The following is an 18584-nucleotide window of genomic DNA, read 5'->3' as shown; positions in this document are numbered from 1 at the left end:
TGATCCTATCAGGTGATGAGTACCCCAAATACCTCTGAAGAGAATAGCCCAGATCTTGATGTCATTTAGTTCTTAGGCAAAACTCCGTGATTTCCAGGAACAAAATTCAAAGAGTATAAGATTTGGCTTCCTGACTTCAACAAGAGATTTGCTTGACTTAAATCGGAGTCAGAACCACAAGATTTGACTTCTGTTTGGTTTGGTAGCTGCTCAGCACTGTGGAAGAAAACATTGTCCTCACTCTGCGTTTATTCCCTTTTCCTGCCTCCACAGCACCTAAGAGGAACTACTGAATGTTTTCCAATCTACTGCCATAACTCTGCAATTTCTTACTAGTTATTCAGGCTCCCTTCTTATACAGTCCTATAGACAGACTAAAATTACACTGCTGTGCTGAACAGTATCTCTATTGAACTTGTATTTCTTCTCGTATTCTAATCACAGCTTTGGAGTCCTATAGTCTAGGAAGATAGAATATGTGTGAATTGCTACAACAGTCAGACCACAGAGGAACTTAGCTTGTACCATACGGATATTAATCATAAGTGTGTGTGTGTGTGTGTGTGTGTGTGTGTGTGTGTGTGTGTATATATATATATGAACTGGTAAAATAAACTACCAGTCTATACAGAGCCTGAAATATCCATGTAAGTAATAGGATACTCCCAGATTTCTGAGGGGTCATTGAGCTAACAACTATTCTAGTTATCCTGAGAGTTGAACGCCTCTTTGAAGAGTACTGTTCTTTGATTTTTAGATTTGGTTTCAAATGCACACGTTCATCCTACCAACTGCCCACTAAATAGAATGCTGTATTCTTTGCATGCTAGTGACAGGAAATGGATTTCTACACTTCATTTTTTTAAAGGTGGTCTCCAAAGAGGCTGAAATTACAACTGTGAACGATTGCAAAACACATAAGGGAATAAAACAGTGAGTGCAAACCATAGTGATATTTTATTCAGTTGTCATTATTTCTGCTTCTACTGCCAATAAGGGGGATTTGTTTTCCTGCTGTGGAAACACTTCCTTAATTGCACATATGTCCAGCTCACTGCTTGAGTACTAAAATGTATAGTTTGTGCTGTGGAAGCTATATAAATTCTAGTTATTTTTGAGAAAGTTACAACTTTAAGTACTATATAGAGGTGAACTTTTATTTAAAAAAGCCTCACAGCTGAAGATGGATCGATGGTTCAGGTAATGGGATTTAGGAAACTTCACTGTTAGGTTCATGGATACAGTACAACATTGGAGTTACAAACACCTGAGCAAGAGTGTTCCCTGTAACCTGGACGCTTGTGCAGCTTATCAGGAGAGATTCAAATGCCACCCAGCTGATTAGCAGAGCATCCACAGCTAGGGGTTTGTTTTTATCAGTAATGCGCATTCGCACATGCCTCAATGCACATAAAAATTTAATCTGCACATGGATGAAAAAAGTCCGTACATGGGCAGAAAAGATTAGAGGAAACATTGCTTGGCAATGGGCATGGTTCATAATTCAGAACAAAACACTACGGGTGTTCTTTCAAAAGTTTACAACTGAACAATGACTTAACGCAGCTTTAAAACTTTGCCATGCAGAATTAAAATTCTGCTTTCCCTTTATTTTTGTAGGGGGTCTACACCTTATGCAGCTAGGGTTGCCAGGTGGCCGGTTTTGAACCAGACAGTCCAATGTTGAAGCTTTCTGTCTGGGAAACAAATTGAGAAAATACTGGACATATAAATGTCCAATATTTTCTAATTAAGTAAGTTTTATTATTATCATGAGTATCAGTACATAGTTGTGTACTGCCTGGCTGGTAGACATGCTCACACTGTGTGAGTGTGTCTACCAGCCAGGCAGTTCACAACTACACAGTAGAGATGAGGAGGTTGGGGGCAGGGCACCCCACTGGGACCATGTGCGGGACGGACAGCTCCCCAGAATCTGTGGGCCCAGGCCAGCTCCGCTTCCCGCCAGCCAGTTTCCCCCCTCCCATTCCCCCCGACCTCCTCCCTGCCAGCCCCACTCCCCCCAAACCCCTCTCGGCCAGCCCTGCTCCCCGCTGGCTGGTTCCTTCCCCCATTCTCCCCTGGCCAGCCCTGCTCCCCCCGACCTCCTCCTGGCCAGCCCTGCTTCCTGTCAGCCGGTTCCCCCTCCTATGTCCCCTGGCCATCCACGCTCCCCCCGACCCCCTCCTGGCCAGCCCTGCTCCCTTCCCGGCTGCCCCCCCACATCTGAAGTCAAGTGTGTCCAGTATTTTTTTGAAATCATCTGGTAACCCTAAACACAGCTCTGTACTGTATTCATGCTTTGGTGGGAGGGGGGTGTCTGTGGCTTCCTGATTCATAGAATCATAGCACTCCCAGAAGTGGTAGATTGTCCCTTTGGCTCTTAGGCAGAGGGGAGACCAAGGGGCTTTGCATCTTGACCCTGCCTGCAAGTGCAACCCAGAGTATTGGCTTTATAGCTTCCATTGGCTGCCAAAGTGGCACTGGTGGATAGGAGCAGCACATAGAGCCCCCTGGCCACCTCTTTGCCTAGGTGCCAGAGAGACATGCTGCCACTTCCCAGGAGCTTTGTGGACTTCCTGAGCCCCTGGGAAATGCATCAGGTCAGCATCACTTGGGAGCGCACCACCCATATCCCCCTCTCACACCTCAAACTCCATCCTGGAACCCGCACCCCAGACCTTGTCCGGCACTCTGAACTCCCTTGTCCCCACCTCCAAGCCTAGCGCCCCCTCCTGCACCAAAACCCTCATCCCCAACCCCACCTCCGAGCCAGCACACAGAGATGGAGCCCTCTCCCCTTCCTGAACTCCAATTCATCCACCATCCCAGAATCCCCTCCCACACTCCAAATGTCTCAGCCCAACCCCAGAGCTCCCTCCTGCACCACAAGCCCTTCATCCCCAGCCTATCGCTGAGCCTGCACTCCCAGCTGGAGCCCTCACCCCCTCTCCCTGCATCCCAACCTCCTGCCCCAGCCCAGAGCTCCCTCTGGCACTCTGATCCCCTGGGCTCTAGCCCAGAGCCTACTGCTGCATTTCAAACCCTTCCTCCCTGGCCCCATCACAGAGACTGAACCCCAGGTCAGAGCCCTCTCACTCACCAACCCCCTGCTCTGCCCCAGTCAAATGAGCAGGGGTGGGAGAGAGCAAGCAATGGAGTGAGGGGGGATGGCGTGGGCAGGGGTAGGGCCCTGGTTTTCTGCAATTAGACATTTGGCAACCTTACGCTAGATAGCTTTAACAGCTGGCAAGAAAGAAGGAGGAGCCATTTTACCACAGCTTGCCAGCAAGGGATTTACGGACCACAGCTTGGGTACTTTGATATTAAAACAAACACTCACAACACATGGTCTGAGCACTAAACCGGGAGAACGTACTGCCCCAGGAAGGAATCCTGGCAAATACCAGGGCTAGATAACTTTGTGAATGCTACTAAAAGTTCCAGTTGTGCAAGCTACGTTAATGACAATCAGCTCATATACTTCAGAGACCAAGAGAACTCTGTCCTGCAGGGATCAGCTTCTGATCACCATACCAAAAGCAGTAACAGATGGACGAATCTTATGAGGGGAGCGTGATAATCTGTCTCTGGGGCAGTTTGAGGAATGTCTGCCTCACCAGAGATATTGCAGTGGGAGATATTGCTAATAGCTGTTTTGTTTACACTGTCCTCTATTTTAAAGTTTTTACAACTATACAGAGAAGCCTGCTGTTATTAATGGCAGGCCATGAAGGAAAGTGATGCCAGGCAGCTGTACTTCCAGCACCAGAGCTGTCCTGCACAGCACATTGCAGGGTAATGAGAGAGGATTGCATGGCGGCAGCATGTACCTCACTACTTCTTTAAGATGTTTGTCTTGAGATGAGATTCTCTAGGTTAGAGATGTCATTCTTGAGTATCTCATCTCAAGACAAACATCTGCACCGAGGACTTTTGTTCTACCAGACAAGAAATCTACTATACATACTTCTATTCCCTACAACAAAGAAAAGACAATAAACTTTCTAAACTGCTCCACACCACAGGCTACAACAGCAACTACCTCAACCCACTGGATAATATTGTTAACCTCTCTAGCTACAAACTCAACCCAGCAGAAGAGTCTGTCTGTCTTATCCCGGGGTCTCTCTTTCTGCACCACTTCCCCCACGAACTGGATTCAATTTTGTGGTGACCTTGAGGCTTTCTTTCACCACCTCCGCCGACGAGAATATTTCCAAACTACCAATGAACATCAATCTGACCAACCAGATTCCCCTCCTATCAACACCAAAAGAAAAATAATTGTTTATGGACTCCCCCTGATGGCTGGAATTACAATCTGGATTTCTATATACAAAGCTTCCACAACAATTCACAGACTGATATTATTCACAAACGACAACAAGCGACATACAATCTCAGCCGTGCTGAACATTATGCTATCCAGAGTCTCTAAAACAACCTGGACATTATAATCAAACCAGATGACAAAGGGGGTGCTGTGATCATTATGAATAAGTCCGAATATGACCAGGAGGCAACCAGACAACTCTCCAACACCACATTTTACAGACCTCTCTCCTCTGATCCCACTTCAAAATACCAAAAGAAACTACACTGTCTCCTTAAAGACCTCCCTACATCTACTCGGGACCAAATCCACACAGAAACACCTTCTGAACCCTGACCAGGATTGTTCTATCTGCTTCCCAAAATCCATAAACCTGGATACCCCGGACATCCCATCATCTCAGGTATCGGCATGCTCACTACTGGATTATCCAGCTATGTAGACTCTCTTCTCAAACCCTATGCAACCAACACTCCCAGCTATCTCTTAAATACTACTGACTTCCTGAGAAAACTACAAAACAATGATAACCTCCCCAATAACACCATCCTTGCTACCATGGATGTAGAAGCTTTATACACCAACATCCCACATGAAGATGGATTACAAGCAATTAGAAACACTATCCCAGAGGACACCACTGCCAATTTGGTAGCAGACCTATGTAACTTTGTTCTCACCCACAATTATTTCCAATTTGAGGACAACTTATACCTCCAGATCAGCGGCACGGCTATGGGTACCCGCATGGCCCCTCAGTATGGCAACATCTTTATGGCTGACTTAGAACGTTTCCTCAGATCCCGTCCCCTTTTACCTCTTCTCTACTTATGCTATATTGATGACATCTTTATGATCTGGACCATGGCCAAGAAACACTGGATGCATTTCACAGGGACTTTAACAACCTACACCCCACCATCAATCTCAGCCCGGACCATTTTACATGAAAGATTCATTTCCTGGACACCACAGTGCAGATCACCAATGGTAAATTAGATACCACTCTACAGAAAACCCACTGACTCATACAGTTACCTATATGCCTCCAGCTCCCATCCAGAACACACCATACAATCCATTGTCTATAGCCAAGCCCTTCGATACAACTGCATCTGCTCTAATCCCACTGACAGAAACCAGAAACTTCAGGATCTCTACCAAGCATTTATAAACCTCAATTACCCAGCCGGAGAAATAAAAAAACAAATTGAAAGAGCCAGACGAATACCTAGAAAACATCTACTTCAAGATAGACCCAAGAAAAACAACAATAGAACGCCTATAGCCCCTAACTTAAACCTGTCCAACACATTATCAATAAACTACAACCTATACTGGAACAGGATACCACACTCCGAGAGGCTCTGGGAGACAGACCCATAGTCTCCTATAGACAACCACCTAACCTTATGATGATTCTTACCAACAACAACAGGATATACCACACTAATACCAACCCTGGAACTTTCCCTTGCAACAAAACCCGTTGCCAGCTTTGTCCACATATTTACTCTGCTGACACCATCATTGGACCTAACCAATTCAGTTATAAGATCGAGAACACATATTCCTGCTCATCCAGAAATATAATTAATGCCATCATGTGCCGACAGTGTCTGTCTGCTTTGTATATTGGACAAACATCTCAGACACTTCGCCAAAGAATCAATGCACGCAAAACAGATATCAGACAAGTATCAGAGGGGTAGCCGTGTTAGTCTGAATCTGCAAAAGCGGCGAGGAGTCCTGTGGCACCTTATAGACTAACTGAAGTGTAGGAGCATAAGCTTTCATGGGCAAAGACCCACTTCGTCAGATGCATGTAGTGGAAATTTCCAGAGGCAGGTATAAATATGCAGGCCAGAATCAGGCTAGAGATGACGAGGTGGATCCAATCAAGGAGGATGAGGCCCACTTCTTTGTTTAATCCAGAGTTGATTGTGTCAAACTTGAAGATGAACTGTAGCTCAGCAGTTTCTCTTTGAAGTCTGGTCCTAAAGGTTTTTTGCTTCAGGATGGCTACCTTTAAATCTGCAATTGTGTGTCCAGGAAGATTGAAGTGTTCCCCTACAGGTTTTTGTATGTTGCCATTCCTAATATCAGATTTGTGTCCATTGATTCTTTTACGTAGGGACTGTCCAGTTTGGCCGATGTATGTGGGGCATTGTTGGCACATCATGGCATATATTACGTTGGTAGATGTGCAGGAGAAAGTACCAGTGACAGTATGGCTGATCTGGTTAGGTCCTGTGATGGTGTTGCTGGTGTATATATGTGGGCAGAGTTGGCACTGAGGTTTGTTGCAAGGATTGGTTCCTGAGTTCCAGTTATTATGGTGCGGTGTGTAGTTGCTGATGAGAATATGCTTCAGGTTGGCGGGTTGTCTGTGGGCAAGGACCGGCCTACCTCCCAAGGCCTGTGAAAGCGAGGGATCATTGTCCAGGATGGGTTGTAGATCACTAATGATGCGTTGGAGAGGTTTTAACTGGGGACTGTAGGTGATGGCCAGTGGTGTTCTGTTGGTTTCTTTCTTGGGCTTGTCCCGTAGCAGGAGGCTTCTGGGTACACGTCTGGCTCTGTCAATCTGTCTCCTCACTTCCTCCTGTGGGTATCCCAGTTTACAGAATGCTTGTTGAAGATCTTGTAGGTGTAGGTCTCTAAGAGACTTCAAAGAGAAACTGCTGAGCTACAGTTCATCTTCAAGTTTGACACAATGAGCTCTGGATTAAACAAAGACTGTGAATGGCTTGCTAACTACAAAAGCAGCTTCTGCTCTCTTGGAATTCACACTTCCAGATAAGCTGCTAAAAGTGGGCCTCATCCTCCTTGATTGGATCCACCTCGTCATCTCCAGCCTGATCCTGGCCTGCATATTTATACCTGCCTCTGGAAATTTCCACTACATGCATCTGACGAAGTGGGTCTTTGCCCACGACATCTTATGCTCCTACACTTCAGTTAGTCTATAAGGTGCCACAGGACTCCTCGCCACTTTTGCAGATATCAGACAGTTTCACAAAGAAAGAACAGTTTCTTGCCATTTCAACCAGAAAGGGCATTGTCTCAACGACTTGACTACCTGCATCCTGCTTCAAAGACATTGTAACACAAGACTTCAAAGAGAAACCTCTGAACTGTCATTCATGCTTAAATTTGACACTTTACGACTGGGCCTCAACAAAGATGCTAATTATCTTACCCATTACAAAGATAGCTTCCCCAATTATCACCTCTAATATCATTAGCTCACAGACATTAACCTCTCCTCCTCATCCCTCCTCTGCTCTGAAATTTGATTTGTCCTTTTTATATGTGTTTACTTTTTTGATTGTATCCCTTTGGTATATATAGTCATGCCAATTTTCTTCCACAATTTGATCTGAGGAAGTGGGTCTGGCCCACGAAAGCTCATCACCTAATAAACCATCTTGTTAGTCTTTAAAGTGCTACATAGTCCTGTCTTTTGTTTCGGGGAGGAGAAAGGCTGTCTATGCCCTTCTCACCTATTTAGCACAATTGAAAATAGGCTGTGTTAGTATTTTGTAAGGAAGGAAGAGGGAGAGATGTGCCTCATTACATGCTGCAAATCCAAGTGGCCTCTTCCAGCTTCTCTCCTATTGATACCTGACCCACAGGTAATTCCATCATGTATCACAAAAGACCACAGAGGACAATGGCATTTTCCTGCTGGTCCACATTCTTGGCCATCAACCCCTCTGTTCTTTCTACAAGCTCCCTTTCCTGCAGGGAATGTAGGACACTAGTGGGTTGACAATGAACTTGAACTTGAAATGAAATGCAAGTTCCCATTAAGGAACTACATCAAAACATAAACCCTCTCATGAAACAAAGCAAACAACAGTCACATTAATAATCAATTAGACAGAGCAGCCACCTGATGCTGCCCATTTGGAGAAGTCCCTGGATGCCACCAGCTTTTTGCCCAGGCAAAACCAGCTGAATAAAGTCTACCCCACACTCACTTTGACTGGACCAACTCCCGCCCCCAAACCACCCCCCATTTGCCACTTGACTCCTTGATGGGTTTTTTTCCCTCCCTTCCTAATTAAAAATGCAAATATAGATAAATATAATACCAGTTTTTAAGCTCAGCTAGGTCACCAAGTTTGTACGCTGTGCCCAATTATAATTAGAAAAGCAATTATCTCCTTGTTGAAGGTGCAGCAAATCACACATTTCAATGCAAAACTTCATTTAGCTGCTTATAGCATATTAACTAATCTTACATCTCATTGATGTTTTGATCTATAACCTATTGCAAGGAGCTAATTTGATGGGGCTGTGTGTCTCAGAGTGTATGTCTCACTCACAATATGATACTGGCATCTTTCAAAGAACAAATTAAATGAGCAAATGAATTAATTGCTAATAATTCTGCAGTGTTACCTTGGGAGAATCCCAGTATGTGCCCCCATCGAGAATGTGCTCCTTTCTTGGTTTTTCAGAGATGCTTGAAAGAGTCCACATGCAGAGACGAGGCAGAATTAATGCTGAAGCTTCAGATGGAACCCAAAGGACTGGGACTGTTTGACTGGATTTTAGGGTTCTCCGCATCTCTGAAAATGAGGCTACTAATTCTAATGTTTGGTGATGGTTAAATACAAATCTCAAAAAGTCTTACTTGTTGAAATAACCATCCAACAACTCAGATGCTTTTTATTTGATCATCTTTTATCTTAGAATAGCTCGGTGTCTCAACTGCGGAAACTGGAAAAAGCACAATATAATGTGGCACAAATACAGAACCAATGGACTTTGTAGCTTGTTTTCTCATTCTACTCCCAGATGATTTCAATGAAGTTACACCAGGAACGAATCTTGCTTATGGAGTTTTTTGGAAACCTAGAATGAGTCAGTGTATTCTCGTGTTCTCTCTATGACTACATCCGCACTACAGAGGTTTTTCAGGAAAACAGACATTTTCCTGAAAAAACTTCACTTACACCCACACTGCAATCGCATTCTTTTGACAAAAAATCGAAAGAACAGAGGGTTTTTTCTGACATTGGTAAACCTCTTTCTACGAGGAAAAAGCCTTTTTCTGAAAAAGCTCTTTCAGAAAAAGGTGTGTGTGGATGGGGAAGAGAGAGTTCTTTTGGAAGAAGAGGAAAGAAGAAAAAGCACAGGTGCCCTGGTCACCACTCCGTCCATAGTAATCACAGCTTAAATGTGAAAGTGTCCATTCAGTGTGGACACTATCTTTTGAAAAAGCAGATCACTTTTTCAATGTGCTTTTGCAGTGTGGATGGCTCTCTTTTGGAAGAAGTTTTTTTCAGACGATCTCTTCCGGAAAAGCTTCTTCCAAAAGAAGTCTGGTGTGCGTATGTGTGTGTGTGGGGGGGTGTCTCTCTGAGAGAGACAAAGAGATTTTTGCCATTTCACTGCTCATTTTCCCTACTGTGTCAGTTCTCCTGCAACCTGCCAGAGTGCAGCTGGCATTACTACTGTTCTTGGTTGGTGGCCAGGGTATACAGCCAGAGAGAAGTTGATTTGATTTCCATAGTGACTGAACAAATCATTTGTTGCCTTTCCTGGTCCCCAGTGAGCAAGCAGGATGACTTCTGGTTTGACCTCAGACCTTCTGAGTATTGTGTTGTAACACAACCGTTGTATTTGGATCTTGCGCTTTTTAGGGGACTATAGTGTCAATCCACTCTAATGTGCATGATGCCTTAGTGGAGTTGAATAACTGTTAAGTGCTGCTTTAAAAGCTTTGCTCCCCCACCTCTGTCTTAGTCTTTCTTTCTCTCTGAGGGTTGGGTTGGAACGAGGGTTAAAACTGTGACATGGCTCAACCTACTAAAAATAAAAGGATCTGTCCTGCCATTGATCCATGGGGGCTTGATGTGGTTAACTGTCATTAACCATGCTAGCATTTATAGGTCTAAATCCCCTTTGCATTGACAGGGACCCTTTTGCTATCCTCCTAAGGGTGGATTGTTTCCAGCACATCATAATACAGGTTAAAACAAAGGAAAAAAGCAAAACAAAGCTGAAAAAAAATCAATGAAAGGGTTATATAGTAATTTCAATGTGAATTACATTTTCTACAGCATACGTTTTTTTAAACTATTAATCATTTAAAAAGATGGAAAATGTGGGACATCAATTGGCTTGTATGGGACAGCATGGTAATCTGTCTCTAGGGCACAGAAGCAGTCTGTAATGAGGCATAATTTGAGGTACTCTTGTCTGCTTCACTGGAATCTGGAAACACTGCTAATAGCTGTTGCGTTTACATTATCCAGCCAGATTTGGGATGTCAGAATCAAAACATTCATTCTGTAATGTGAGAAAGTCTAACAGTTGATTGCCTGCCTTCCTGGAGTCCCTTCTTACTCACTCAATTAACTACATCATCATATCAGAAAGTTTTCAGAACAAATAAATGAAGTCTTAAACAAAGAACACATTCATCTTGAAATTAATATAATCATGTAATCTTTCAGCCCCACCAAGTTATCTTTCATCTTTCCATTTTTTAAAATGATCATTCCTGCTTCAGCAAGTGACAGTAATAAAGTGTCACATTAAGGTATTCCCATTCATTAATGTTCAGGTCTTTGTTCTTTTAATAGTCTTGGAAGGAGTCTACAAAGAAGCTGCATTAGGCTTCTCTCCAATCTGGGTGTTTGATCTCCCTCTTGACTTCAAAAGTGACAAGAGGGGGCGGAAGAAACATTAAGAATATTTTTTTTGAACATAGGACTCCTAAGCCTGCCAAGTGTTAATTGGTGTCTGCCCCGACCAAAGTACAAATAAGATTCACAGCCAATTAGCTTGTAGCCATGAATTTTTACTACTTCATGCTAGAGTGTGAAAAAGAGCAATTATCATATGGTCAGTTTAAGCAGAATCTTTTCACAGATCAGTTTCTTGGGATATGTTGCACTATGAAGCATGCATGGAAACCTGGGCATATTAGCCTTTAAAGCAATTCAGTGGAAGAAGGATTTAATCAGATTTAAGAAAAAGAACAATTAAAGAGGCTAATAACAGAGAGGAGCTCATCCTTTCTGATTACCAGGCTAAATCATGCTGTTTGTTCTCTGCCACATGATCAGGTTTTCTGTTTTTTGACAGCTGTTAAGTTGCTTAGAGATGCAGAGCTGTGTGTAAATCTGCACTTACTAACTGGTGCTCATGAGCAAGCTCAGCTCCCAGTGAAGGTTATGAAGTCCCTCAGTACCCAAGAGCATTTACAATATGATGTGCCCTGTTATAAATACGCTTGTCAAGACACAACACAATAGGAATAACAAAAGTTGATAAGTTCTTGAAGAAAGTCAACTGATTAATATCATGGGTGTCATAGAGCTGGCTCACCAGACTCAACTGCTTCTTTGAGATTTTGGAGATCTTAGAGAGGAAAGAAAACAGCCTGAGAGACAGAGAGAGAGAGAGAGAGTAATCTAATATGTTAATCATTCCTTCTGTTGTTTGTAGACACTTTTTTGCAATTCTGATTAGATCCAAGCTCTAGTTTGATAGGGATGTAACACATTAAGCCTGATCTCCTGAGAAATCAGCCATCAACAGTGAGTGACAACCACTTTGATACTTAACCATGACAGACTAACTTATCCTAATGCAAATTGGCATCAGTTTCTTCTGAGCATAGTAGAAAAAAATGAGACTTCTGATGAGAGAATTACCATCATTAACAATATTTTTTTCTACTCATCAGCAGAGCTGAATTTAGAATTTCAGAGGTCCCCTGCTGATTCTGTGACCCCTCTCATGCCAGGAATAAGTTCAAAGTCCTGTTCCACAAGCATCACCACCATTTTGAGGTGTGCTTCTTTTCAAGGAGGAGTCCATCACTGCCTACAGACACAGCTTTTATTAAATGGCAGTTACTCCTGCCAGTAAGAAAACAAGAGTACCCTTTCCTGTGTTTTAACTGCTATTAGATAAAACTGATAAGCCATATTAGAAGATGGATTATCTCCCCTCACACCACCCTGCTTCAGCTTGCCAACTCCCTTATCAGATCTTGGCATGGGCCCGTCTACTGCACTATGCAATCTGTGTGCACAAACGTGTGAGGAAAATTAAATACTAAAAATTAAAAATAAATGTTTTAGTAAGACATGAAAGCCAGTTGCTTCAAGGATAGCAATTGCTTCATTTAAAGAAGAGAACAAAAAATAACAGGATTGCATTCATAAATTCCACCAGATATTTGTCCTGCTGATGCCAGATATAATACTGCTGTGTTCTGATTTCATGAAAGAGAACAAAAAACTTAAACTGAACTGCCTGTGGCTCTGCCCAGTGGGGCATTTAATTGACTCAAAAGTCATTAATCAGTTCCCAATCAATCTATTCTACCAGCAGCAGGCAGTTAGGTCTCCATTAGCATCCATTCATCATGCCATACCCTAATTCACTGCACCATTAGCCACATATTAGGCCTCAGTTAGGACAACTAACTGGTACTTGCTAGTGCAGGGAACTGTTGTCATTTACCTCAGCTACTGGTATGCCTTCAGGTGGACGGCACTGGAGCAGGACTTCCTGTTCCAGAGACACTTCTTTCCCAAGGGGCTCCTGTTCAAATGTCTTCCGGAGATCTAGTAAAAACCAAAAGCAGGTTGTGAGATCATTAATAATTCCTGAAATAACTTACAAATGATTGTAGTAGCATAGAATGTGTAATAGGGTCTCCCCGAGCAGACAGGAAGACACCATCACAGGCCTGAAGAGAACCTAGAGTCAATGGACTGGAACATATGTTTCACTTCATTTCATCATGGTGGAGAACTTCTGTCAGAAAAGATTTATAAGAAATTTTATTATGCTGTATTGTATTGCTGTGTACCTAAGAGCCCCATTCACAGACTACAACCCTGCAGTGCTAGGTGCTGTACAAACAGAACAGAAAGATGGTCCCTGGTTCAAGAAGGTTATAATTCAAGTAGATTCTAACAACCCTCATTTGGAGCTGGATTGGTTTTGTGCATCTTCCTATAGAAAGCAAGAGACAAAACAAAAAGGAATTTCCACCCACCTACCAAACCACATCAATCACAACGGGAATCCCTGCACTCTCGGAGTACCAGGACTCTGTCTGGACAAAGGCCTTATCTAAATTCAGGGCTGGTATACAGTAAAACTTTAGGTTAACATAGTTATGGAGCTGAGGGGTGTGAAAAATCGACACCCCGTAGTGCTGTAATTATGCCAACTTAGTACAGACATGGCCCAAGAACGTGTGCTTGTTTGATAAACTGAATTTAAACTTCAATCTGGGTAAATCAGGGCAAAGCTGTGATGCAGGTGTACTTAAACCGTTTTAGCCCTTGATTATATTGACTTTGCTTACGTTGGTAACTTACTTGGTCACATTTTAAACTCATTTAGTTAAACTGACACATTTTCCCATTATGAGCAAAGCCTAACATTGCTGTCCTGGATGGGAAGCTGAGAGGAAAGAAAACTGAGCTATGGCTCTGCTCCCTCTCTGTCCAATGCAGAGGGGGATGGATAATGAATCCCTTTGATAAGCAGGGTGGTAAGCACCAGAAGCATTGTACTCCCTGAGGCACAATGTGCTCAGAGCTCCCTGTGGCATATTCTGGCCAGAGCTCCTGCTGACTTGGTCCATGCAAAACCCAGTGCTTTTTTAAAACCAGAAAGAAAACTGACAATGGTGCACACTACAAACCATTGCTCAGGAAAATTAGGAAAGACATTGTGGAGCAGTACTGTAGTGTGCACCATTGTCAGTTTTCTTTCTGGTTTTAAAAAAGCACAAATTAAGAACTGCATTTAACTGAGTAAAATACAGAAAGAGAGTTTAATGTTTAGTGCACCTATAAGACACTCCCAAAGGAGATTTATTACCTCCAAACAGCAACATATATTTAATATATTCTATTCAATGTCTTCATAAATGATTTGGATAATGGCATAGAGAGCTCACTTATAAAGTTTGCTGATGATACCAAACTGGGAGTGACTGCAAGAACTTAGGAGAGAGGATTAGAATTCAAATTGATCTTGATAAACTGGAGACGTGGTCTGAAATAGATTGGATGAAGTTCAGTAAAGACACATGCACAATACTGCACTCAGGAGGAATAATTATATGCACATGTATAAAATGAGAAATTACTGCCTAGGAAAGAGTACTGCAGAAAAGGATCTGGGAGCTACCATAGATCACAGACTAAATATCAGTCAACAATGCAGGGCCATTCCTTTTCAGGCACAGGGCCTGGGGCCATTCCTCCCTCAATTTCAGGCTACACATCCAACCCCGGCTCTTCCCACTGCATCTCTGTCCCCATCTCACTTCCACTCCACCCCCAAAGTCCCACCCCTGCTCTGCCCCTCCCCACCTATTCCTGCCATAGCATCACCCCAATTGCATCCCTTCACTCAAGTCCCCTCCCCTAAGCAATGCAGTGTGAGAAGATTAGCAGCAAGGCCTAGTGTGGGCAGCAGGGGTCTCCACTGCACTCACCACGGTGGCAGGAAGTGAAGCGACACAGGTCCATTTTTCTAGGCTCTCCTGAGTCTGGCTCTCAGCTACATTGGTTGGGGAAGCCAAACAGAGTGGGCTGGGATCGGGCACTCCGCTTCCTGCTGTTGCAGTAAAACAGAGCTGAGCAGGCTTCCATGGCTACTGGTAAGCGTGGGGGCAGTCCTGACCCTTGCTGATGGTGCCAGGCCTCCTGGTAGTGTCCCAGGCCACTCTGGGTCCCTTGAATCCTCCAAAGTGCAGGACACAGAGCTGTTATCTCAAACCATCCTATGGGCAACGTAATACTGTGTCAAAGGAAGCAAATATCATTCTGAGATGTATTAGCAGGAGTGTTGCAAGCAAGACAGAAGAAATAATTCCTCTGCCCTGCTCAACACTGATAAGGCCACAGCTTGAGTACTGTGTGTTGTATAAGGACCCATATCTTGGGAAGCTCTAGAAAACATGACCCACAAAGAAAGATTGAGGATTTGTTTAGTCTGGACTCTGGAGAATAGAAGACTGAGGTGGGACATGAATGTAAAAGGTTGTTGTAAAGAAGAGTGTGATAAATTTCTGTTCCTATAGTTTCAACCCATTGCTACTTCTTCTGTACTCAGTGGATAAGGAGAAAAAATTAAGTTACATATTAAGAAAAACTTCCTAACTACAAGGATAGTTAAGCACTTGAACTAATTATCTAGGGAGTTTATGGAATTTCTATCATTGGAGGTTATTAGGAATAGGTTAGACAAACATTTCTCAAGGATGATCAAGATAATACTTAGTCTTGCCTCAGCGCATGGAACTGGAATCAGTGTTTCTCAACCAGTGGTACGAATATTCTTTGTGGTACTCGAGAGAAGTCTGGGGAGTATGTCAACACAACTGAAATTTAGAGAAAATTGAATTTTTGTTTTAAGTTTTCCAGCGCTTTATTATTTTTGTCCTTTTTACATCCAAACATTTCATCGCCTGCCCAGCTACAATTAAGTTGTTTAAACAAATGTGTTGCAATGGTAGAAAAAAATGTTGCATGTCTGAAAACTGTAGGTACTGGTAGTAATTACAATTTTTTTAAAGGGGTACTTTATAAATAAAGGTTGAGAAACACTGGACTAGATGATCTTTCAAGGTCCATGATTCTATATCCAGCATTTGTATATAAACATATTTTAGAAACGATTGCAACAGGTTTTATTTTCCCTAATATTAAAACTAGGGGATAATGGGAGAACGCAGTGTTAATAATAGTTGCATACAGTCACATCAAATAGTAAAGTAGTAATAAATCTCAGCTTTTCAGATACTACAATGAATCGGCCTAAAGCCGGCCCTGGTGAGGGTGTCAGTACACAGCACAAGGGGGCTGAGTTCCAGGGCAAGTGTGTATGTGGGTAGGGTTCAGGGCCCCGAGAGTGGGGGAAGGGAGGATTGTTTAGAGAGCCAGACAGGATATGGGAATCCAGGTGGGCAGCAGGGAGGTGGCGGGAGGGAGAAGAGGAGACGGGGTCCCAGCAGGGTTGCAGTGGCCCAGGAGGTGGGGTGCAGTGTTGCTGGGCAGAGGCCGAGCCAGGGGAGGAGAAGAGAGGGAGAAGGTAGCAAGGGGGGGGGGGGGGTCGTGGGACAGTGGGCAGTGTCACACAGGCAGCAGGGGCCGCTGGACAAGAAGGGGTTCACAGGCAGGGGAGTTGCGTGGGAGAGAACTCAGACAGTGGGGTGGCTGGACCGGGGGGGGGGGGCCCTACGGGCGGGGGAGGGGGAGTTGCGGGGGGGTGCACAGGGAGGGTGGCCGGCCGGAGGAGGCACATGGACGGGGGAGGGGGAGAGGGTGTGGCTGCACTCAGCTGAAGAAGAGGCCGCCTAGTACAGGTGCACTGTCCTGCAGCCGGTCGGGTGCTCCCCTTCCCCTGGACTGTGCCTCTGGACCTCCCGGTTGCACTCCGCCAGGACTGCTATGGTTACACCCAGACCTTCGGCTCCCTACCCGGGGTGCTGCTCCTTTGGGCTCTTGGGCAGCCCCCCTCACTGGTCCGTCCACTGTGGGGTGCTTCTCATCCCCGTTCGTCTGGGTCCCTGGCTCCTTCCGGCCTCCCACATCCTCCACCAGCCTCAGGGTGATGTGCTCCGCCCCCTTTTTCAGCTGCGCGGCCTCGGCTGAAGTGCCTTCGGGGGCCACCAGAGCATGCGCAGCAGCACTGAGGTGTGCCAGGGGTGCAGTTTCTGACGATACGGTCGCTGGCGTCTTCTTGCGGGTGCGGGAGACGGGCTTGCCCAGTCACACCCTTCCTCCGCCGGCAGCCTCCAGCCGGCCTGTCTGACGATGGCCCACTGGGAAATTCCCAGTGTCCCACTGGGCCAGTCCGCCCCTGGCCGGGGCCCACTCCAGGCAGGGCCAGGGGAGAGACCCAGCTCCAAATATGGGTGGAGCAGGGCCCCCGGCTCTGAATATTCCTGGAGCATGGGCACCACAAGCCCATATAACTCGCCGCCTATGGGCATATAGCAAACTTTACTTTCCCCACACTCCCTGATGAAGGGGAAACAGCCAGCAATGTTCCTGTATGAATTGGAGCAGGGGCATTAGCCCCACTCACCCTTTCTAAAGGGTGGTGAGAGGTTTGGAGTGGGGCAGTCCCAGACAGGGAGGGGTGTGCCACCAGCTAACCCCTTTTACCTCCCTGGTGATCAGGAGCGGCCTGTGGCTATAGGCGGACGAGGCCGCTGCCTAGGGCGCTGCCACCCGGAGTGCCCAATGATGATGTCACGGGGGCACCCGGGGCCCTGCCGATGATGTCAGTCCTTTGACGGCCCTGCAGGCGGGGGCGCCGATCGTGCACTCCGCCTGGGGCACCAGCTGCCGCAGCTGGCCTCTGGCTGCTCCTGCTGGTGATTCTATCTCTTTTCTGTATGGTTTTATGAGAAGCAATCCCATTCCAGGCACAACCAAACCTTTACCTTGCTTTCAGTTATGATAAGAAACAGCAGCATAGGAATTTGATGGTCCACTTACCTTTTTTTAAAACAAAGCTTTAATACTTGTACATTAAAATACATTACCCATGCTGTGGAATTATCACATTTAGTATAGAAACAAGCTTTCTTCTGATTATAATAAGCAGGTGTCAGAGAGGAGTGTGAGCAGTAAGTTTTCTCTATCAAAAGTTCCAGTAGAGTTTTTATTTGGTGGGATTAATGCACATAAAGTTCCCCATCACTGAGTGAGCTGATACACTGTAATAGTTTGGAAGCACTAGTACATTCCAGTGGGTCAGTGATCTGCAAACTGAAAAAATACTTTAAGTAAGGGAGGTAACATGCTAACGTCCTTAAAGGAGCCATTAGATACTATCAAGGAAGTTCCCTTTACCAGCCAGGTGTGAGAGGAAAGAATGGAATGAAAGCACTTTCTCCTCACTCCCTTAGGCTGTGTCTAAGGATGTATCTAGACAACACGGTTTTTTCAAAAAAAAGTGGCCTTTTTTCAAAAAATCTTCCCCTGTGTCTACACTGCTGTTGCATTCTTTTGAAAGTAAATCGAAAGAAAGCAACAGTTTTTTCGACCGCAGAAAACCTCATTTTATGAGGAAAAATGCCTTTTTTCGAAAGTGCTTTTTGGAAAAAAAGCGCTATGTAATGCAAACTGTGCTTTTTTGAAAGAGAGCATCCAGACTGCCTGGGTGCTCTCTTTCGAAAAAACAGCTTGCTTTTTCAAAAGTACTGGTTGTAGTCTAGATGCTCTTTTTTGAAAAA

At 44.6% G+C, this 18584-nt stretch overlaps 1 protein-coding gene and 1 pseudogene across 2 annotated transcripts in view; one reads left to right on the top strand and one right to left on the bottom strand.

The window, feature by feature from the left end:
* Positions 1-18584, bottom strand: part of UNC5C (unc-5 netrin receptor C) — a 422927-nt gene that overhangs the window by 102227 nt on the left and 302116 nt on the right. For both annotated transcript variants that reach the window (XM_006111944.5, XM_006111943.5), the window contains exon 4: positions 12833-12936. In XM_006111944.5, coding sequence (XP_006112006.1) covers positions 12833-12936 — 104 coding nt within the window. The remainder of the gene's footprint in view (positions 1-12832; positions 12937-18584) is intronic.
* LOC149524573 (uncharacterized) lies at positions 1184-5286 on the top strand (annotated as a pseudogene).

Source organism: Pelodiscus sinensis, chromosome 4 (assembly GCF_052426305.1).
Source record: "Pelodiscus sinensis isolate ZL-2025 chromosome 4, ASM5242630v1, whole genome shotgun sequence".
In the NCBI taxonomy this organism is placed as follows: Eukaryota; Metazoa; Chordata; order Testudines; family Trionychidae; genus Pelodiscus; species Pelodiscus sinensis.
The sequence above is the reverse complement of the archived record's forward strand: the minus strand, read 5'-3'. Positions and strand labels throughout refer to the sequence as shown.